This window comes from Zootoca vivipara, chromosome 11 (assembly GCF_965207765.1).
Source record: "Zootoca vivipara chromosome 11, rZooViv2.hap1.1, whole genome shotgun sequence".
Lineage (NCBI taxonomy): Eukaryota > Metazoa > Chordata > Lepidosauria > Squamata > Lacertidae > Zootoca > Zootoca vivipara.
In genome coordinates, this window is record NC_142594.1 from 51,061,876 (window position 1) to 51,084,681 (window position 22,806).

A 22,806-nucleotide genomic window follows, 5' to 3' on the forward strand; every position below is an offset into this window, starting at 1 on the left:
TATTAAATGTGTTGGATTTCTGCAACACAAGATTGCCTTTCTCATCACTTGCTGCCAGAGCTTCCCCGATTGTTGGAAACTGCTGTTGTCTTCCATGGCAATGCCTCTCTGCTTCCTTCTCCTTGTGGAATCAGCCTGGAAGCAAAATGATCTCTCCTCTCTCTGAAACCTGCAGACTTCTTCACACAGCCGCCTGGGAAGGCTTTAGCAACCGTTGCCACCAAGTCCTTAGCGAGGAATGTCATGGGAGGGAGGGAGCGAGGCAGAGAAAGGGAGGGAGGAGAAGGGCTCGCTTGTTTGAGCTGTGGCGGGCAGGGGAGTCCACCTCGCTTTGCCTAGAACCAGCAGGAACGGGATAGAACAGGCCCTGAGAATTGCTTCTCTCTGGGGCTTATCGGAGCAAAAATCAGCCCGATTCTGCTATTGAAAAGGGAAGAGCTTGTGTTGCAGGCCATGTGCTGGAAAAGGGAGCTCTGTGCCAATGGCTTCTTGAAATCCCCTCCACCGACTTGTGGGCAGAAGAACTGGAAGGGATGGTGGTGGCAAGGAACAAATTCACCAAATTTCTCCAGAAGAGGGGAAATTCTCAGACGTGGGGCTCCACATCAACAGTGGCAAGAGCATCACAGTCTCTCTCTCTCTCTCCCCCTCCCTCTCTAACAGCAACAACTTGTGTTGCCCCCATTTTGACTCCTCCACAATGTTCCGGGATGTTGTGAAGGGGTGGAGAGAAATGGAGAATATTCAGGAGAAAGTCTGCAAATAAATTTCTCAGGCATTCTCTGAGAGAAATGTCTTCTCATAAATGCTTTCTCCTGCTCCAGAAGCTAGGACCCAAACCAATGGCTTCAAGTAACAAGAAAGGAGATTCCAGCTAAACATCAGGAAGAAATTTCTGACAGTAAGAGCTGTTCAACAGTGGAACGGACTCCCTCGAGAGGTGCTGGGCCCTCCTTCCTGGGGTGTGTGTGTTAAAAGCAGAGGTTAGATGGCCATCTGTCAGGGATGCTTTAGCTGAAATTCCTGCGTTGCAGAGTGGTTGGAATAGATGACCCTTGGGGGTCCCCTCCAACTCTACGATTCTATGAAATTCCTACTTGGCTGTAGTAGGAAGTGCTTTTTGGTTCTGCAACATTCACCGACACTCTTATCAGGGCCATGTTACTGGACCCCTTAGGCCAAATCCTAACAAAAATCATTTTAAAAAAACTCTTAACCACTTTAAATGCTTCCAGAAATATTATGAAACTGGTCTAGGGAGGAAGAGGCAGGCAAAATGATAGAGAGAGAGAAAGAGAGAGAGAGAATGCAATGGATTGGTTTCCCCATTAGAGTTTTGCAGGAGTGGCTGACACAAGCGTCACTGCTGCTTACCTGGGCGTGGCAGAGATGAGGCCCCTGGAAGCTTGGCTAAGAATGAGTGTGGCCCTCAGGCCCAACACTGCATATGGTTGTATGGGCGCCATTTCGGCCTGGAATTAAGTGGCACTGGAAGGGTGCAACAGCTTAACCAATATTGCCTGCCCCCACCCCCCACCCCAGCAGTCCGCAACTGATTCCCTGCCCAATTATGCCTGTGGAAAAATAATGCACCTTTCGTCAATATTATCTTTAGCAAAGTTTCCCACGTTTGGGAATAAATACACTTCACTTCCTCTTTTCTACATTAAACAGTTTGCGCTCTCGGCTAGCACTGCCTTAAAAAAAATAGCCCAGCGCCCCTTCTAAGATACTATCCGGTGTTACTCTGAAGTAAACCACCATGTAAAGAGTCCAGGTCTTCTTGAACCTGCTTTGCATCTCAAATTAATAGAGGGAAGAGGAACCAGCGTAGAAAAACCAGGCAACAAGGGTCCTTGAATTTGTGTGTACGCAGCCAAATTATTTTTCTTTTCTTTTTTTAAAAAGGACACAAGGCAAGCTGTCATATTTAGCTGATCAGTTGCTTTGGCTACAGGAATCCTTTATCAATTGAGAAAATCTAGACAATCTCTTCTTCCCCCTTCCTGCCCTCTGAAACAAGAAGTGTAAAGAACTTTTAAATTAAACCCAGCCCGACACTGAACAAAACAGAGATAATTACTTGTTGTGTGAAAGTCAAAGCAATTAGACTGCGCTGGAAGAAAAAAGCCAGCTATTGTCTTGGATATATGTTATGTACGTATTCGGTTTAGAAAGGGCTTCCTCTACCACCCAGCAAAAGGCGATTTCCAATGGTGTAATAAAAACAGTAATTTCTGCAAATCTTTCTGAAGAGGATTCAGCTGACCCCTTGCCCCCTTTATTAGCGACACCACGGGAAGAAGAAATCTACACACCCACCCCACCACGCTGGAAAAGGTCCCAGTTCGCACCCCTTGTATTTTGGCCTGACACCACGCTCCTCTTGGTAGCATAGGAGCCCTGCGGCGAGGAAACATGGCAACCCCAATAGATGCAGCGGGAAAACACAGATCTAAATGCTGCCTTCAAATCAAAGCTGGGTGGCAACCCTTGGGAAGAAGTAGCCCTTTCTCCCTTGGACTGGATTCGATCCAAATAAACCAGTTTGCTTCTAAGGTCACTTCGGGAGTTTCTGTGTCATCCTGTCCTTAGCAGGGACTTTTAAACAGGCCCCATTTCTTCCAAAGGGGGCAATTGTAGGCGACTTTTAACTACGCTTTGTCCGCAAACGGGCTGCCAAACGGGTCCACAGCCTCACACAGCTCTGTCCCTTGCCATAGGAACTCAGGAGATTCCACTTACCTTCTTATCCAGATCCTCTCCTCCTCCTCCTTCTTTTTTCCCTGCCACCTGAAATGCACCACTGAGCAGATCGCTGGCTCCTGACACGCTCTCTCTCCTCCTGGGCTCCCTCTGGCAGAAGGGGGCATGGCAAAGAGTAAGGTAATTCAATAGTGTACTTAAGCAAGGCGGTGGAGGCCAGCCTCCCGGCGAGTCACACCCATCCTCTTGCATGAGACATGCTTTCGACGGAAGGTTTCAGCACTCCACAGAGCAAGGAAATGCAACCAAAATGTGCTGCTCTCGACTGGGCGAAACAGGGCTAGGCAGACCTCTCTCTCTCTCTCTCTCTGACACACAGACACTTTTTACCTAGGATGTTCTGTGAGGCAAGCAGATGTGAGGCGGTGCATGTTTGCTGCTCAGCAAAGTTTTGGATGTGACAAACGTTGAAATGCAGCTAGTCTTCAAATGCACCGTCCTCTGAATTTTGTGGTGCAGTTCGCCAGCCAGAAAAAGGGCACAAAACGAGCGTAAAAATGCAGACATTCTCAAAAACGGTATTTGAAAAATGACTGTTTTATTGATTGCATTTCATAGAATCGTAGAGTTGGAAGAGACCACATCCAGTCCACCCCCCTGCCAAGCAGGAAACACCATCAAAATTTGTTCCCCACCTTTTTCCTTCAAAGGGCTCACGGTGGCAAACATGGTTTTCTACGCAGTTCTCAGTGAATCCCCACAACCACCTTGTGAGGTAGGTTAGAGTTGAGAGACGGTGACTGGTCCAAAATCAGGGAGGGGGATTTGAACCCCAAACCTCCCAGGTCCTTGTCTGACCTCTAAGCACCACATCACACTGCACTGAGTCAGGAAAAATGTATTTTAGGTAAGAATCCATATGAAAATGCTTATGGTACGGGAAGTGTTCACATCGCTGGGATGGCTCAGCCAGTAGAGCATGAGGCTCTTAATCTCAGGGTCCTGGGTTCAAGCCCCATGTTGGGGGGAAAGATCCCTGCATTGGAGGGGCTTGGACCAGAGGATTCTCAGGGTCACTTCCAGCTCTGCAAATCTGTGGTTCTATCTGCCAGCGAATTTCTGCAAGAACGACTTTGCATTCTTTTTGCAAAAGGATCTGGAGATGTGCCGGACGTAAGATCGGAAAGCAGAGAGGGGCCGAAATGGATAGATCTGCCCATCGCAAGGTGGTAGTAGATGTCTCTGGATTCCTGCCTCAGCAGCGTACCCACGTTTGTGCCTGTGTAATGTGTGAAATGGCTCTTGTGTGGCAGTACTGTGCATTATTCTAGGTTTCCCCCTTCTCATTTGCTTCCAAGATGCTGGACTTTTGGACAGTAAGAGCTTTTTGACAGTGGAGCTGACTGCTTCACTGGAGGGTTGTTGGTTTTTTTTAGCAGAGGTTGGATGGCCATCTGTCATGGACGTTTTGTTGAGATCCCTGCATTGCAGGGGGTTGGACTAGATGACCCCCGGGGTCTCTTCCAACTCTACAATGCTATGTTTAAGACAGGCAGATGAGGGAGTAGCTAAGAGCAGACTTAGTCCCAATGGACCAGCCTCCACTGCCTAGACAACCACCCAAGAACAGCCTGGTTCCCTTCCCTGCTGCCTTTTCCTCTTGCTCTCTCTGAGTCACACAGCCAAGAAATTTGGCTTAAGTTGAGCATCAGGTGACAGAATACCAAATTAATATGCTCTCTCTCTCTCTCTCTGTGTGTGTGTGTGTGTGTGTGTTTGTGTATGCACACCCCTCACTTAGCCCTCAGGCATAAATTTCCTGAGCTAGTCAGGAAAGGAAAAAGTTTTGGCTTGGCTGATCAGCCTAGAAAACAGAACAGCTTATTGTGCCGCCTCTCTTATCAGAGATGGTACATGCGTAGTTCTGAACACAGTCGGCAGAATTTGTTCTGCCGGGTTCATCAGGAGAGGAAACTGTTGACTATTGTTTCTGGGGCGCCTGCACCCATCAGAAGCTGCACCTTGGTTTTTGAATATTTCGGAAGTCAAATGGACTTCCAGAACGGATTAAGTTTGACGCTTTTGTTTTTGCTATTTATTTTGCGTTTTTGTTTTTGAGGCTTTTTCGGTTAATTTGTTTTTGTGACTGTTTGGAACCCAGTTCAGCTACTGATGGATGGATGGATGGATGGATGGATAGATTGTGTGACTGCAGAAATGGATAAAAGCCCCCCATCCAAACCATGACTATCATCAGTACAGGTAAGAATGTGTGTATATATATATATATATATATATATATATATATATATATATATATATAATCACCTACAATAGTGTCTTATTTATTTTATAGTACAGTACATTGATTATTGCTTCCATTTTATGGATCAATGGTCTCCTTAGATAGTAAAATTCACGTTAAATTGCTGTTTAAGGGGTTGTTCTTAAAAGTCTGGAAGGGATTAATCCATTTTGCATTACTTTCTATGGGAAAGCGCACCTTGGTTTTGGAACGGACTAGGTTTGAGAACCAAGGTATCACTGTATTGGAGAAAGTCACACGCAAATGTTGGTGAATTTTCACGTGGATTAAATTTTTTAAAATGTCACGTACTCGTGTGGGAAATAGGGAGAACTGAAGTTAAAATTGGAAAGATGAGAAACAGAGGGTAACCAAAATGGATAGATTTGCCTATCCCTCGGCTTTGCATGCAAATGTCCCAGATTCAATCCAGGTAGGACAGGGAGATGCTCCCTGCTTCAAATTCTCGAGAACACCCACAAGTCAGTGCAGATAATACTTAGCTATGGGTACCATCTGTGCATGCCTGCTTTTTTATTTTATTAAAAAAATACAATTCTTAAAATAAATTTTGTGTGTCACTTCAAAAGAATAACAAAAAAATATGCTGTACATCACCTGGCCTGGGTCTTTTTAGGGGGAAGTGACAAAAGACATTTCATAAATGAATGCAAACTTTAAACTTTAAGCGGAAGGGATCTGTTCTTCCAAACTTGCATAATAGAGATGGCTATTTGCTCATGACTCAGCCTCTCTCATAATTCAAACTATAGGCTCAAAAGAGACCAGGCAATGTGTGTGCTCTGGGAGGCGTCGGGTGGGAGAGCTGCTTTCTGTTTACTCTCTGTTTACACACCTGGCCTGAGAGCCATATTTTAACAACAGGAGAGATGAACAGGATGATGACACTGGAAAATGAGATGCTGCCAATGCTTTGGTTCATTCCTATCCTTTCTTCGTAGCATGGGCAAGCATAGATCGCCGAAGAATTGATGCTTTTGAATTATGGTGCTGGAGGAGACTCTTGAGAGTCCCATGGACTGCAAGAAGATCAAACCTATCCATTCTTAAGGAAATCAGCCCTGAGTGCTCACTGGAAGGACAGATCGTGAAGCTGAGGCTCCAATACTTTGGCCACCTCATGAGAAGAGAAGACTCCCTGGAAAAGACCCTGATGTTGGGAAAGATTGAGGGCACTAGGAGAAGGGGACGACAGAGGACGAGATGGTTGGACAGTGTTCTCGAAGCTACGAACATGAGTTTGACCAAACTGCGGGAGGCAGTGCAAGACAGGAGTGCCTGGCGTGCTATGGTCCATGGGGTCACGAAGAGTCGGACACGACTAAACGACTAAACAACAACTACTACTACTACGCGGGTGGGGCTGTGGTCTAAACCACAGAGCCTAGGGCTTGCCAATCAGAAGGTCGGTGGTTCGAATTCCTGTAATGGGGTGAGCTTCTGTTGTTTGATCCCTGCTCCTGCCAACCTAGCAGTTCGAAAGCACCTCAAAGTGCAAGTAGATAAATAGGTACCGCTCCGGTGGGAAGGTAAATGGTATTTCTGTGCACTGCTCTGGTTCGCCAGAAGCAGCTTAGTCATGCTGGCCACATGACCCAGAAGCTGTCTGCGGACAAACACCAGCTCCCTCGGCCTATAGAACGAGATGAGCGCACAACCCTAGAGTCGTCCATGACTGGACCTAAAGGTCAGGTGTCCCTTTACCTTTACTACTACTACTACTACTACTACTACTACTACTACTAAAAACCAGCACTGTCGCAGGATGTACAGTCGTACTTTGGTTCTCGAACGCCTCGACTGCCAAAGAAATTGGCTCCCAAACGATCTAAACCCAGAAGTGAGTGTTCCGGTTTTCAAACCATTTTTGGAAGACAAACGTCCAAAGGAGCTTCCGCAGCTTCCGATTCCACCAGAAGCTGTGCTTTGGCTTTCGAACGTTGTGGAAGCCGAACGGACTTCCGGAATGGATTCCGTTCGACTTCCAATGTGCGACTGTGCTCAGTGCTTTACGCAGTGGAAGGGAAGAGGCCGTTGACTCTTCTGCCTTCTGTGACACAAGGGCAGCTCAGCTAATCGCTGCCAGTCACCAAGTGCATTTTGGTAGCCATAGCATCTATGGTTATTTCTTCGCAAGGATATTCATTTTATTTTTAAAAAGCTAAATGTAAGGATCTGTCCCCTTAGAAGGACAGGACCATCAATGGCAAGCTCAAAACCCGAGAACCTGCATTCCTGCATCAGCTCCCTGCTCTATACCTTGGCACGCAGTGGACAGACCACAGGAAGTTTTCCTATTGTGGAGTCAAAGAAGAGAGCGAGCCAGGGAATGCCTCCCTGCTGTGGGCTGTGCCATTGTGCAGGGACCTAGTTAGGCGATTTTCTTTGTCCCACACTTCCCTCCAGGCTGTCTCTCTCTCCCTTGTTCCAGCCAGTTTTGATCTCGAGCTACTGCCCCCCTAAGCAACCCCCTGCCACGGTTGAGGTCCCTGGCTCTCTGCTCTCTCCCGGAACACTGCCACTTAACGCTTGGGTCGAGATTTAAGGCTGTAATTTAAAGGTTTTAAAATACTTGCCTGAGCCTCCCTTCCCATTATTCGTATCCCACAGACCACCCCTGCGGCCTCCGTTGCAATTTAAACGGGGGGGAAACTGACGTGGCGCGAGCTTTTGATTGCATTTAGCCGCAACTACGCTATCTCCCCGTTCCCTGCAAGGGATTAAAGAGCTGGTGGATCTGTGAAGTTTCTGCTCCTTTTTCTCGTGACGACAACCTGGCGAGGTAGGGTTAGGTGGAGGGGAAGCAGCCCACACGAGAAAGACGGCGAGTGAGGGTCTAGGCTCTTTGCACATGATCAGGAACTGCACAAAGGCCACAGCTCAGTAGCAGAGCATGCAGGAGGTCCCAGGCAGGGCAGGGAGCAACTATTCTGAAACTCTGGAGAGCCACTGCCACCCAGAGTTGGCAAGGTAGAGCTAGATGGGCCACAGGTCTGTCTCGCCATAAGGCAGCAATATGGCATAATTAGCAAGAGCCACTTCCCTTGCTAATCTTAACACTCAAGAGGGCTTGCAGTGCAGATGTGGTCTTTCAGAAACTTGGGGCCTAAGTCATTGGAGTTTCCACAAGAGTCCTCTCACTATCCCTCGCTGCTGTTCCCGCAACTTGGCACCCCCAAATACCAGGGGTTCCAAGGCCCTTCTGAAATTGAGCTGGCATTTTATGAGTTTGCTATTTTGCATTGCTCCAATTCATTTATTGCATTTTTTGCACCTTTTATTGTCCATTTCTTTTGTGTTAGGAAGCATCGCTTTTGTTAATTCCTTTGTGACTGTTGCGACCCATTTTCTGCTCAGCTGGGTTTTTGGGAAACTGGCAAACAAATAAACTTGTTCTCTTCCTCTCTACACCAGGCGTTTAGCTGGAAAAGGGGAGATTGAGAAGTGATAGGAAGGCCATCTTCAACAATCTCAAGGGCCGTCACATGGAAGAGAGAACAAGCAAGTTTCCTCCTGCTCTAGAGGGTAGGACTTGAAGCAACGGCTTCAAGTTAGGAGAAGGGAGATTCCAACTTAACACCAGGGGAAAAAACTTTTTGACAGCAAGAGCTGTTCGACTGTGGAATGGTCTCCATCGGGAGGTGGTGGACTCTCCTTCCTTGGAGGTTTTGAAGGAAAGGTTGGGTGGCCATCTGTCATGGATGCTTTAGCTGAGATTTCTGCATTGCAGGGGGTTGGACTAGATGACCGTGGGGTGTCCTTTCAACTCTACGATTCTATGATTTTCCTTCTCAACTCTCTCTCCAAAAGATGGCTTGGTATCACTGCAGGACAACCAACCCTGCAGCACACTGGCTCCCCTTCCTTCCCTCTCACACATGCACTATTTAGAATAAACTAGGGACCCAGGTGGCGCTGTGGGTTAAACCACAGAGTCTAGGGCTTGCTGATCAGAAGGTCGCCGGTTCGAATCCCTGCAATGGGGTGAGCTCCTGTTGCTCGGTCCCAGCTCCTGCCCACCTAGCAGTTCGAAAGCACATCAAACTGCAAGTAGATAAATAGGGACCGCTCCGGCGGGAAGGTAAACGGCGTTTCCGTGCACTGCTCTGGTTCGCCAGAAGCAGCTTTGTCATGCTGGCCACATGGCCCGGAAGCTGTCATTGGACAAACGCTGGTTCCCTCGGCCTATAGAGCGAGATGAGCGCTACAACCCCAGAGTCGGACACGACTGGACCTGATGGTCAGGGGCCCCTTTACCTTTAGCATTGTTTGCCAATGGATGAACAGGATTTTTCACTACATGGGTGGGAGGGAGCCCAACAGTTTAGGCTAGGGGTAGGCAACCTAAGGCCTGTGGGCCGGATGCAGCCCAATCGCCTTCTAAATCCAGCCCGTGGATGGTCCGGGAATCAGCGTGTTTTTACACGAGTAGAATGTGTCCTTTTATTTAAAATGCATCTCTGGGTTATTTGTGGGGCATAGGGATTCATTCATTTCCCCCCCCCAATATAGTTCGCCCCCCCCACAAGGTCTGAGGGACAGTGGACTGGCCCCCTGCTGAAAAAGTTTGCTGACCCCTGTTTTAGGCTGAATTAAAGAGCTACCTACTAGTGCATCTTTAGGGAGTATCTGACTGAAAAGCTGACACCTTCATACAGGAAATCTTTAGGGGTCAGCCAAGGGCATAAAGAAACAAAGAGATGGGGGGGGGGGAGCAAAGAAAAAATCTTGGTTCCAAAGCAGAAGAGAGAGGAGGGGGGCTGGTTCCCCACAAAACCATTCCCATGTGATCAGACAGGGCGGGATTCTGCCCGAGATCTGGTTGCCGGAGAGTTTCCTAGCTACTGTGTTTGCAGTCCTGCCAGGGTGGTGGTGGTGAGGGAACAGGCAAGGCTCTAGAACTGAGAATCGTTTTCAGGAATGAGGAAGAAACACCCTGAAAGGGAAAAAGAGAGAGGCAACAACTGTAAACACCAGTCCCGAAATTGCCGTCTCGTTACAGCAGAGACTGGCCTAAGGCTGAGTTGGGTAGGTATACGTTTCGCTGGATATATAAAATGCCCAAGAATGGCGGTGGGTGGAATGAATAAGTACTTTCCCATCCTGGCAATATGAAGCAGCTGACCAAAGTTCAAGTTCGGGCTCAGTTCAAGGTGCTGCTGTCCGTGCGCAGAGTCCTGTGTGTCTTGGGGCCAGGATTCCTAAAATATCACCTCTTGCATACCCAACTGCCCCCCTCTGCTCTGTAGGAGAAGGCCTCTTGCTGACGCCATCTCATCAGCAGGTCTGTTCTGTTCCATGGTGATTGTATGAGGCAGTACGATTCTGAATACCAGTTGCTGGAAGCTGCAAAGGGGAGAATGGTGTCATTTCACAGCTCCCCCCCCCCCAGGCAAGGCCAAAGAGAAGGAATGACAGAATTAAAATACATGCATCAAAATGAAATAAAACAAGCAATATTCTCTTGCCACCCTGCAAGTAACCTATGACGAATGTTATCATTGGAAGAGGATCTGCTTCAGCAAGAGCAAGAGTAGAAGGCCAAAAAAGCCTCGACCGTCTCCTTTTCTGTAGCACCTCCAAACACGGAGGGGGCTGATTTCGACTCTTTAACAACAACGTTCCCCAATATGCTCTTCGTGAAACAATGGGTGGGCTGCAACGAAGCTACGGTTCAAAAATCACACTCCTCCGAATTTTGCAAGAGATTGCAAGGGGACATCTTCTGAAGATCTATGAAGCAGCAGCCTTGTTGAAGCTAAGCCATTCTGAATCCAGTCAGTGTTTTGATGAGAGCACCCCACGAATTTCACACATCCTGCTTTTGAGTTCCGTGATGGGAAGAAAGGTGGATATTCAGTGCAATGGACAGATATTTTAGAGACAGCTGTTTTCCCCATATTCTTGGCGAATTTGCGAAACCTACTCTCCCCTCCTCCATTCGTGACTGATGGGGTGATGGCTGTTCCCCAAATTAAAGTTTTTTTAAAAAAGAGCAGGTGAATTTTAATCTTGAGGAGCTTGAAGGCATTTCCCCCAGTTGAAAAGACTAGCTCAAGTCTTCCACCCAGTGGACTGAAAAAAGTTCTGCATGAAGCGTAAGAAGCCCCAGCCAATCCCAGCCTCTCAATAGAGCAGAGCCTTTTATCGAACTTTTAAAGGCAAAAAATAGCCAGATTGCAGAATGTGCAGAATTTATTCCTACTCCAGTGTGACGTGCTGATAGCTGCACATTCAGGAAGATGCTTTCAAAAATAAAATCTTTTTTTTTAAGACTCTAGTTTTAAAAATGTTTGCCTTTAATTGGAAAATTAAATGAGAAAATGGGGAAATGACCAGACTTGCATAAAGTACGAAACCAATATTGTTTTGGACACAGTTCTACACTTTTAAGCCATGTCTTTAATTTCTCCATAGAGTTCACCTTCTCCCCTTTCGGAACAACTTTTCTAACATTTCCTAAATCTAAACAAATATTTTGAAGTATTTAGACATACTGGTAGTTTTCGTAAAACATAAAATTTAAATTAAGCTGATTTTTTTTAAAAAAAAAGTCAGAAAGCAATACTGGAGCAATGGAAAAATCATTGGCTTATTCAGCAGAATTCAGAAGTTATTATATTGCAAAGTTCATAGTAGTGGTGCAGATGGCAAGCAATTGGAATTAAGTTATGCCATTTAAATTGGGAAATAAGAGGGTGTTTTTTTTTAAGGATAGTGTTCTCTTCCACCCCCCAAGATACATGCACAAGTATCTGAACTGTTTAAAAAACCTTTTATTTGCAATAGTCAAGAAATCATTCAGGTCCCTCCCTGACAACACTCGGTTCCCTTCCCTGGGAAACACTCGCAGGGTAGTAAGTTTCTCAAATACTGTGGAATTGTTCAACACATGAAAAAGTGTAAACAATTTCCTTTATTATATTAACAAACAGTTCACCCTTTTGCGTTTTCTTCCTTTCAGAAATGCCCAGTGACCCATTTTAAACAACAAAGTAGAAAAAACGCCTTTTTTTGCATAGGCAGCCGATAAGATTTCAAGCAATGCCCCAACCCCAACTGCCCTTCTATCTACTCAAAAGTTCCCACCTTTGAAATCAGAGGCAAAAGCTTTTTTTAAAAAAAACCGTAGGGCAGTGTGGTTCTGTTTATTTTTTTTAACTCATAGATCTATAGCGCATTTTGTGGGCTGGAAAATATATAGACTACTGTACAGGTGTTTTAAAGTTCCCAAAACTTTCAACTCTGCAATACAAGCCAGGGTTCTTTGATATGCAATTGCTCCCAAATCACCCTGATTTGTAATGATGCAATGAGAGAGATTGCACAGACTAGACATGAGAAGAGTTTGGGGAGTAAGATCTCTGGTTTTTCTCTCTTAATGACAATGGAGAGGCCAAACAAAAAGAAACAGAACCACCCAAGCAATCCAAAGTAGCAGTTGCAATATGTATTTCTTGAAGTAGTCCTTCCAAATCTCTGCACATCTCTCTCTCTCTCCTCGCCTTCCATTCCACTTTAAGAGAAAAAAAATCTCCATACTTTATCAGTTTCTGCTCCCTTCCCCTCTCCGCAGTGGAAGTGAGAAACACCAGATGATTTATCAAGTGAGAGGGAAAGCTGTATGGACCATCACACTTCCTGTGTATGCATTGTGAAGGTAAAGAGAGCTCTACTGGGCCTATGGGTACCCTTAAATGCAGGCACTGTACCTACCGTATCAGATGGTCCATGCCCATTTTATTCTTACCCACCCAGAACCCCAACATACAATCAACAACAGAGCTTTAGCATCATGCTTGGGTGACTGACAGAAATTTAGTTTAAAAGCCTGCATCACTAATATGTTCCCTTAGTATAATCGTCTTTACCAGGAGAAAACTAGGGCATTAATGTCAGTCACACGGCAATTTAAGGAATTGTTTGTTCTCACGGCCTTATGAAATAGATCTCTCCCAGTTTGGTTAAGTTGCAGCTTGCAAATGAGCGGTAAAAATATAAACTTCATATAAACCGGACTTTTAATATTGTATCAGCAACCACTGAATCTTTACAACGGATCAACAAGTTTTGGCCAAGCCATAAAGCACTCTGGATGTGATGCGAGAGTGGACAGTGGAGAGTGCAAAGACCGACTTCAGGACTGTGTATTATGGAGAGTGGGAGGCTCCCTGCCTCACACGATGGATTCAAAATAACAGCCCATGCAATTTTATGGTGCACTAAAGCAGGTTACAGCTGATTTTTCTTCCCAGGCTCTTAAACATGTACTGACTTCTGCAATGCACAAGAACATTGGGCAATGGATCTGAGCAATTTACCTGTCAAACGGTCCTGATTTCGTGCGCCCCCCCATGAGGTTCCTCAAACTCCTGAGCCATTTGGCAGAGCGAGATCTTGGCTCACAGAACCTACCGATGCTACGACAAATGCATTCGCCCGTAAGGAGTCACATGGCTTTATAATAAACCACTATTTATTTATTTATTTCAAGAATTTAGCAGATTTTTAAATTTCCCAGAGTTATTTTCAGCATGTTTCATTAGAGTTGGGGGAGGGGAGGGTGGGGTGGGGAGAGAAGAGAAACCAGAAAGAGAAGTTCCATTGTCTATTGCATGTGGATTCCACAATGTTACAAGACACTTTTAATATCGACATTCATTCACAGACATTTAAGGCAACTGGTTAAGAGATAAAATCGATGATTCCCCGCCCCCCTTCTTTTATAAAAAAGTGAACATCGAATGAAAATGGCCTGCGTTAGGTACAAACAGATCACGTAAAACTTGTCAGAAGGTCACGTTGTGCTAGAAAGGGCGGGACAAAGGGCAAGCGATGGTTGGAAGATCACGGAGCTTAATGGGAGCGAGATTAACCACCCGTGGTTGACTTCTCCTTCGTTCCAACCATTCTCCGTCATCCCTGCCCTTGCTACAACCTGAATACTTTCCCCTGCAGACTGTACTCAAGGCTCAGGAGGCCTGAAGCACAGTGGAAAAATACTGCTCAGAGAACACGCTTTGGCAGTAACAACCACTTTTTCATTATTCTGCATTCAAATACAAAAATGAAAGAACACTTTGACTGAAGGTAAGCTTTAAATGGACTAGCCAGAATCCATACTAATTTTTTTTAAAAAAAAATCAAAATCAAAAAGAAAACAACCCCTAGGTTTTCTCTTACGTTGCCAGGTTTCCTGGCGGACAAAACATACAGTACTCAGTTAAATAACCTCTGGTGGGCAAGCAAGATGTGGAAAGGTGGGCGATAATTTTGGGACAAGTGGAATTGTAAGAGGCTCTGCGAACACCGTGCAAAATTGTACTATGGAGTGACAATTCTGTTTTCTGCTGTGCCTGTGATAACCTATTTCATGCCCATGGAGGCTGGCTGGTTTTTCTTATGTATGTGTTAAAAGCTGCTTCTTCGATGTTTTTAGCGGAGGACTATAAATCCTATTTTCGGCTCCTACTGGCCACACCCAGGTAAAGGCAGGTAGAGACAAGCTGTTTCTGCACCTGACAGTTTACTGGGCTAAGCACCAAAGAGGGTTTTTTTTTTCCTTTTTCCTTTTGGACAATTCCTGTCCAGTATGGCTAATCTGAGCAACTATATATTTCAAGTTGGTGCAAAGAAAAAAAAAAGTGGCCTCAGATATTGATCGGGAAGGAAAGGAGCAGAGAGGCGAATCATCAAAATGGGATTGTGTTGCTGGGTGTGTCATCTTTGGAGCTTCAAGCGGTGTGTGTGTGTGTGTGTGTGTGTGTGAGTGAGAGAGAGAGAGAGAGAGAGAGATGAGAGTATGAAAGATAGAATCCTTTGCTATTTTTTTAAAAAAACTTCTCTGTGGATAAGACTGACATTCTTTACATGAACAAATTAGGGGCAGGGGCGATAGAAAATGCAAGAAGCATAAAAGCCCAAGCTATGGAGAACACTTTGAGAGTCTTAACACAAATGCTCCAATTTTAAACAATTGGGTAACTCCAACGTGTGTGTGATATAGGTAACCTCAGTCCTGTTAATGTGAGCTTTTCTGCAAAGGGGTGATAATCTGAAATCTCATCTAGTAGGTGGGGAGAATAAAATGAAATGAAATAGAGAAAAGTAATGGTAAGCATAGAATTGTCATTTTTGTAATTCTCACAGCGGGGAAAGTGAGTTTTTTTAAAAATCCCACAATGAAGCACATGAGAACACAACCCCAGTTTGAAAGAGTTTTGCAGGCCACGTTTGATTTAGCTAGCCTATATAGCTGAGACAGTAGAGCATGAGACTCATAATGTCAGGGTTGTGGGCCTCAGCGTTGGGGTAGGATTCCTGCATTGCAGGGGGTTGGACTAGACAATCCTCATGTTCCCTTCCAACTCTACAATTCTATGATTCTATGATATATAATACTGTTTGATACACAAGGCTAGCACTTCATTTGTTGCCCATGTTTTGCAGCTTACAGAAAAAGGTTTTCAGTAGCACAGGCACAGTGGCGAAGAACAGTATAACAGCCAGGGTTAAGCTCTGTTTAGTGAACCTCCAGTAGCAGCAGTTAAGAAAAACAAAATATACAGGGCACAAAAAGGGGGGGACCTGTCTCCTACACACAGACACCCCATTATGACAGGAATGGGAGTTGTGCTCTTGTGTGATCTCCTGCAGTCCTTTCACTGGGGCTTGGGCCCACACTTCTTAACAGCTCAATTTGCATTTTTCGGTAAGGAATTCAAGCTTAATAAATAAACCCCCATTTGTCGTCAATGCTTATCGGTAGCTCACCGCTAACAGCATCTGAAACACCTGGCAGTTGTGCGTTAGCAAAGACATTACAAGACCCCCTCTCTCCCCACCTCCTGAAGGTGCTGAAGGGCTCCTTGCCACTGTGTGTTTATCCCATTCCGTTTTGTCGTATGTAGTCAAAAAATGCAGAGATACCCTAAGCTATGTGCAAAACATGACTCAAATTAGTAAGACAGTTGCGTCACCAGCCTATATAAAACCCAGATGACTTTCTCCTCGTATATATTCCTGAACCTTTTTCAAATGGGACCCGAGCATAGCAAATGCAAACCCAATGTCACAATCTTGTAGGCAGGACCTCCTCGCGGCCTCTTTCAATTTTTGCCTTCGTCTCCATATATTACAGTGCTCTATAAAAAGATTCCCAACTTTCTCTCTTCTTCTTAAAGCATTTAAACAATACAAGACTAAAAGATGCCTGGAAATACGCCTTGATACAAAAATGTCTCTTTTTAAAATCTGAAAACAACATTCAAAAAGGCACTTCATCGTGGAAGAAAGACAAGTTCAGAGTCAGGTCAACTGCTCTTATAAGCAGGGCAGGGTGGGGAAAATGGTCTGCATAGCAGGATGGTTTGGGTGGGGGAAAGGGTCCAGTCGACTTGCTGAAACATCAAGCTTTCAATATATATATATTTTTGGCATGTTTTTAAGAAAAAAAGTGGATCCTGTAAATTGTGTCCATTTAGGAAATTCATTAAAACAGTCCCCATTCAAAATGGCTTCTTTTTAAAATTTTCTTTCTCTCCAAGTAGTCTTGTCGCTTTTACAGCATCAATATTCCCATGATTTTAAGTCGCATCGATTCATGATTGTCCTTCATGCACAGCAAGTTAAAAGGGAGATCGAGAGCATCGTTACTCTTGACAACTCGAGCAGCCTCTCTGAGGTGCTGCGCTGGGATTGGCTGTCCTGGAGCGGCTACGGTCAAGCAGAGGCGTGGCCTTGCAGGGCTACCTGTTGCAGAGTTTATGGAGCATAGTGTAGACTTCCTCCTCCTTGCTTAGTCCTTCGAAGAAAGGAATGAGGTCTAACAATTCTGTGTCTGTCATGTCATCAAACCACGACTGCACAGGCACCTGAAACAAACAAACAAACAAACAAACAAACAAACAAACAAACAAACAGTGTCACATTAAACACGTTCACTGGAAACTAAATCAGCTACCCTCATTCCCAAAGGAAGTGTCTTGCATGAAACTTTAATTTAAGGCATTTAGATATGGCATAATGGTTAGCATAATTGTGCAGAGAATAAATTGGGTACAAAATCCATCATAAAATGGGACTTAAACCAAAACACTACTTTATAAGATGCCTGCTGGAATAATAAAAGTCTTTGTCATGTGCCTGAAACTCGTCAAAATCTGTGTGCCAGGTGCTTAATCGGAGTCGGAGGGGGTTCCACAGGCTTCTGGCCCGCAACACCGAACACATGTCCACTAGTAGTCATGAACTGTGCATCTGACCCAGACTCTATGGGATCAGGCAGGGATATATAATTCAGTGGGTAAAGAACTCTTACTGGCCACATTAGCATGCCATGTCAGCCACTGGTATGACACTGATTGTGCAGTAGGGGAAGGGGAGATGGAGTCTGACTTGGGCAGAGGGGCAGGGGTTTGTGGGAATCATAGCCAGGGGAAGCTTCAGATCTGGAGGAAGAGGAGGAAGAGGCAGGCCAGGTCCTTTCCCACCCTCCTCTGTACCATTCTCCCGCAGAAGCAGTAGAGAACTGAAGTGGGAAGACCAGAAGCAGCTTCCGTTCAGGCATAGTCTCTGGCTACGTCAGGGGGAGGTACATAAACTGGTGGAGGGGGAGTGGTCCCCAGCTGCTGCTGCAGCTGCTCCATAGAGCGCAGAGCTGGGAACAACTGCCTGGGTGCTAGATGGGTGCGCGCAGGTCTCCAGAGCTGAGGAAGCTGACTGTGTTATCTTTGACAATAGAGAGTCAAGTCTCTGCTGTGTGCACTCCTCTGGCTGTGAAGCACCCTTGACGAATGCGAAGCCAAACTGGAGCACTGGATGAGTGCGCTGGCTCCCAGGGAAGACATTGCAGTCGCTTTGCTGCTCTCCGCAGGCATTATGTGGTGCAGCAAAGCTGAGGTTTGCAACAGGTCATGGTTAAGGAGAAGAGACCCGGAGAACCACAACCCCAGGTTCAGACAAACCACTAAGCCAAGTAGTAGTAAGCATAGCTACTGCCCCACGTCCGTGGAGGAGAAAAGCGGCTGTGAGCTTTTTGCTGGCTTGTTTGTGCCGCCACAGTAGGCTATACTCTGAGTTCACTCTAACATGCAAACCTGGCCATTGTGAAACCACATGCCAATACAAACTTGATTGTCTCTGGTGCTTCTGTAGGTGGCTCTGTACTCTCCCGACATATACAGATAACTGTATGGTTGTGAAAAGCTGTTGTTCTCCTTCTCCCTCTCCGTCACTTTCAGAGTTCATTCACAGCTCCACAAAAACAAACATTTGGTATCATTCAGACCCACCCCCCAACATTGAACATTTGGTACCTTATGTAAGATAACGTCTAGCTGCTCTAAAATTAAACAACCAATGAAGAATGTGAAAATACCAGCTTCCAAATGGTCTCAAAGAGCTGAACAGTTGGAAGACTAAAAAGCCTGTAATATCGTTAAGAACTGTATGTATACTCCTTCGGCTCTCAAGCTTTCCCCAATTTCAAGGGGGTGAGTAAACAGGAGCCCCTAAAATCCAGGTGCCTAGTTGCCATCAGAGACTAAAAAAGAAAAAGGGCTCGGCAGCTCTGAAATAGGCTGCTGAAAAGAGCCACAGCTTCTTCTCCTGCCCCCTCTCCCCATTCCCATTCCCTCCCAGGATTCCTTAACTATGGCAGAGCTCTGGAACAACTTAATTATAGCACAAGGTAGCAGAAAATAATAAAAGAACGTGGCCATGATCCTCTGCATAAGCAAGGCAGGGAGGACAGGGAGAGGAGAATGCCCAATGGGAGAAGGATGCTCTCTCCTTACTGGCACACTGTGGAGTAATAATCCTTGTATCCTTGATTTAAATTCTCCATGAACTCATGCAGATCGTGGTTTAGATATCTGGGAGGAGACGGCTGCTCTCCCTGCCTTGCCACATGCCAGGGGGCCACATGCCAGGGGTAAAGGTAAAGGTATCCCAGACCATTAGGTCCAGTCGTGACCGACTCTGGGGTTGCGGTTGCTTTATTGGCCGAGGGAGCCAGCGTACAGCTTCCAGGTCATGTGGCCAGCATGACAGAGCCACTTCTGGCGAACCACAGCAGCGCACGGAAACGCCGTTTACCTGCCCGCCAGAGCAGTACCTATTTATCTACTTGCACTTTGACGTGCTTTCGAACTGCTAGGTTGGCAGGAGTTGGGACCGAGCAACGGGAGCTCACCCCGTCGCGGGGATTCGAACCGCTGACCTTCTGACCGGCAAGCCCTAGGCTCTGTGGTTTAACCCACAGTGCCACCCGCGTCCCATGCCAGGGGTGGGTGTAGCCAAATGTGGGTGCAAACACCCCAAATACGCGGGCCTCTCAAATCTGTGCGGATCAACCTGTGACTGTTGAGGGGGTTGTCACCCCTTTTCCACTCAAAAGAAAATGAAGAGTGTGTTGCTCAGGCCTTCTTTGGGTTTCCTGCACAGCATCTGGTTGGCTACGGTGAGAAGAGGATGCTAGACTAGGTATTCCTTTGACCCGACACAGCGGGCCCTTCTTTTGTTCTGACACATCCCCACTGGGGCACTGGGTTTTGTTCTCCCCAGCACTATTTCATTTTGCTTTCACTACCCAAATTAATTGGCCTAAAAACCTCCCAGTGCTTTATATATACAGGGTGAGTCTTTTAAAAGAGGCCCTGTGGAACATGTGTACTCTGTATCCACGGGGCCTCTTTTAAATGACTCACCCTGTGTGTATGTGTGTATGGAAAACGTTGCAAGATCCAGTCATGAATCTGTGCCTCTTGTCTAGTTTGGCCTCATCACTCCTGACCAAGTTGTCTGCACTGAAGATCCAGGAAAAAGGAAGAAAAAAAACACCTACTTTCCTGGTCAACACCTTCTTGGCATCTTTCAAGCAAGCTCAGAAACAGAATGCAATGAGTTTCTGACACAAACAAAAGAGTTGCCCATCTCTTGCCTCTTAACACCTAAGCATTTTATAGCGTTTGCTCCTCAGGCGTTGATGCTGCTGCCGTGCTCCATTTTACAGAGCAAGCACTTGTGCATCTTAGCAGGCAGCAAATGCCTGAATAAACAAACCCAGAGACAAAAGAATTTACTCCCGTTTATTGCAAAGTGCTAGTACTTACTGCATTTTCAGGATGGAAGATGTAAGATGCAGGGGAGTTATCCACTATAATAACTTTGCTCAGCTCCCGCCCGAGCCGGCTTAGATCCTTCACGTAATTTCCTCTGTGGAAAACGCAGGATTCTCTGAAGAGCCGAGCTCTGAACACGCCCCAGCGATCCAACAAGTCTGCTACTGGGTCTGCATACTTTGATTAAAGAAAGGAAGCGGGAGAAGAAGAAGAGGCCACACGGTGAAGACATATGTAACCCTGTGAAAATCAAGCATCTCTTTTCAACACGGATGTTGAATGAGCCAAAATGAAGAATAGGAAACATGGCTTTGACGAAGCTCTTGTCAGATGCCTGAGACATGAAGGTGCAACAGGAATTGGGGGGGGGGTGGCACTCCTGGCCCTCCCTCTCTGTGAAGAGGGTTTGTGGTGCTCTGCACATGAGCCAAGCACCTTCCTCCAGAGTAAACGTTCACAAAAGGTTGTGGGTATCCTTTAATACAGTGACCCTCCCTCAACAGGACGAGTGACTACCCCAATCTTTCCACACGCACGCACACACCTTTGTTCTATGTGTTCTATGTGTTAACAATCATTTAATATACTTTTTATGTCTCAACACAGTCAGGGCAGTCAAAGGCAAGGTGCACACAGCATCTGCGACAGGCAAGTTATTTAAAAATTTACTTCTGAGAGATAGTATATGGTAGGCCCGTTTAAAAACATCCCTAAGGGCCATGTTAGATTACGAAGGAGGCTCTGAGGCGAAAGAAAACACTCCCGACTCCATCCTTGTGCTCGGGTCCTGCTTGCGGGTTCCCCAAAGGCATCTGGATGGCTACGGTGAGAACAGGATGCTGGACCAGGTGGGCCATTGGCCTGATCCAGCAGTGCTCTTCCTGTGGTCTTATGTTCAGAGGAGACCATATTCACCCAGATAGTCCAACTCAGTGGAAAAGCAGCTCATCTCTTTTATGTAACTGCACATTAAATTTGCAGTAGCCCAGCAGGATTCAACAGCTGCATTGCTCAGTTTCTAAAACAGCCGTGAAGCATGAAGGTGGCGGGGAGCTGCTGTTTTCAAGGAAAGCAAGGCTAACACCCCCCCCTTTGATCTTGTAGAACAACTGTCACTGGGTCTTGGCATCCTGGCCACTCTTCTCAGCTAAAATGCTGCCCAACGAAGTCTAGCAAATCATTTGACAAACACAGTCACAGGGTTAAGTACAGCCACGATATCCATTCTAAGCTACTCGTACCAAGTCTGGTTCCAAAGACAAAGGTGAGGGAAGCCAAATTGGCCTAGAGATCCTGGTGTGGCTTCTCCAAGGCGCCATGCAGAGGTTCGTGGCATGAGCAGGAAATGGACCCTCAAAAAGTTCACAGGAAGAGGTGGGGAAAAGTCATTACACAGATATCAAATATACTTTGCGCTACTGGTACATGAAGGAGTAGAGCCTTATTTTGCACTTCCTTAAAATGTACCTTATATTACATTGGGATATGGACTAGGGCTGAGCCAGGCCAAAATTAAAATAACGCCCTATCGCACTGCAAACCCTACACTCAACTTTTATATCATCTCTCAACCAAACCTACTACCTCGAAGGATAAAATATGGAGGTGGGAAAGGGGGGGGAGAGAACCATGTATACTACTTTGAGCTCTTTGGAGGAAAAGTGGAATATAAATGTTTTTGTTTTTGTTTTTTTAAAAAAGAAAACTACTGTTTTGATCATGGTGTCTCCCCTGCCAGGTAAGTATAGAAAACTCCTATTTTGCTTCATCATGTGGAATTCCAGGAGCAGGAACCTGTTTTCAATGCTGAACTGAGGAATGACAGCCTGAGCTACAGGAGACAACCTAGAAACACTGGTGAAGTCTGTTTGAACATTACTAGGAGTGAGGGAGAAGGTTAAAGCTGCCTAAGTGATGAAGGAAGGAAGGAGTCCGTGTGCTGCTGTCAGAGTCCTGGGTTCAAGGTTTTTGGGGTGAGAGCAGAGGCTCTCTTGTAGCAATGACAGTTCATAGCTAATCTTAATTGTACGTTGGATTTGCACCACTGAACTCAGATTGATGTGGCACCCAGAGGAGGGAAAGCTTGGCGCTTTCCAAACAACTCATAATCACTGTAGGGAGAATATATGTTAGTGATTATAGTCTATTATAACTGACTATAAATACTATAAATGTTATATTTACAGTCCCCTAACTAGCACCCCTACCCCCAGTTATAGAACAAAGCAGACAACAAAATGCAAGTACAGTCGTACCTCCACATACGTATCCCTCTGGATCCCTCTCCACTTACATATTCCTCTGGATACGTAAACTTTGGGATGCAAACATGGCAAACCCGGAAGTATTTTTCCGGGTTTCACTGCACGTGCATGCGCAGAAGCGGTCCTCCGGTTGCGAATTCCTCGGGATGCAGCCGGACCTATGGAACGGATCCCGTTCGCAACCGGAGGTACCACTGTAATAGGAAATCACATTGGCAATGTAGGCAGATTGTTAACTAACAAGCAGCCTCCATTGTATTAACAGTGTGAAAGACCTTCTTAGAAAGAGTCCAACAAGATCTTCAGATCTTTTTAGAAAAAGCTCCAATGCAAAGGCAAAAGCATACTTCACCAGTCCAAAGTCTACAAAATACTGAAAAGCAACAAT

General features: G+C 45.8%; 2 protein-coding genes across 2 annotated transcripts in view; both read right to left on the reverse strand.

Annotated features, from left to right (window-relative positions):
• The window catches only part of VILL (villin like), a 49,926-nt gene extending 46,951 nt beyond the window's left edge, over positions 1–2,975 (reverse strand). The window contains exon 1 of the mRNA XM_035129295.3: positions 2,746–2,975. The gene's annotated coding sequence lies outside the window, so the exon portion shown is untranslated. The remainder of the gene's footprint in view (positions 1–2,745) is intronic.
• Positions 2,976–13,490: 10,515 nt separating this feature from the next.
• CTDSPL (CTD small phosphatase like) overlaps positions 13,491–22,806 on the reverse strand; it is a 63,121-nt gene continuing 53,805 nt past the window's right edge. The window contains exons 7-8 of the mRNA XM_035129292.3: positions 20,146–20,331; positions 13,491–16,905 (exon numbers count right to left, since the gene is read on the reverse strand). Of these exons, the coding sequence (XP_034985183.1) occupies positions 16,780–16,905; positions 20,146–20,331 (312 nt within the window). The 3' untranslated portion in view covers positions 13,491–16,779. The remainder of the gene's footprint in view (positions 16,906–20,145; positions 20,332–22,806) is intronic.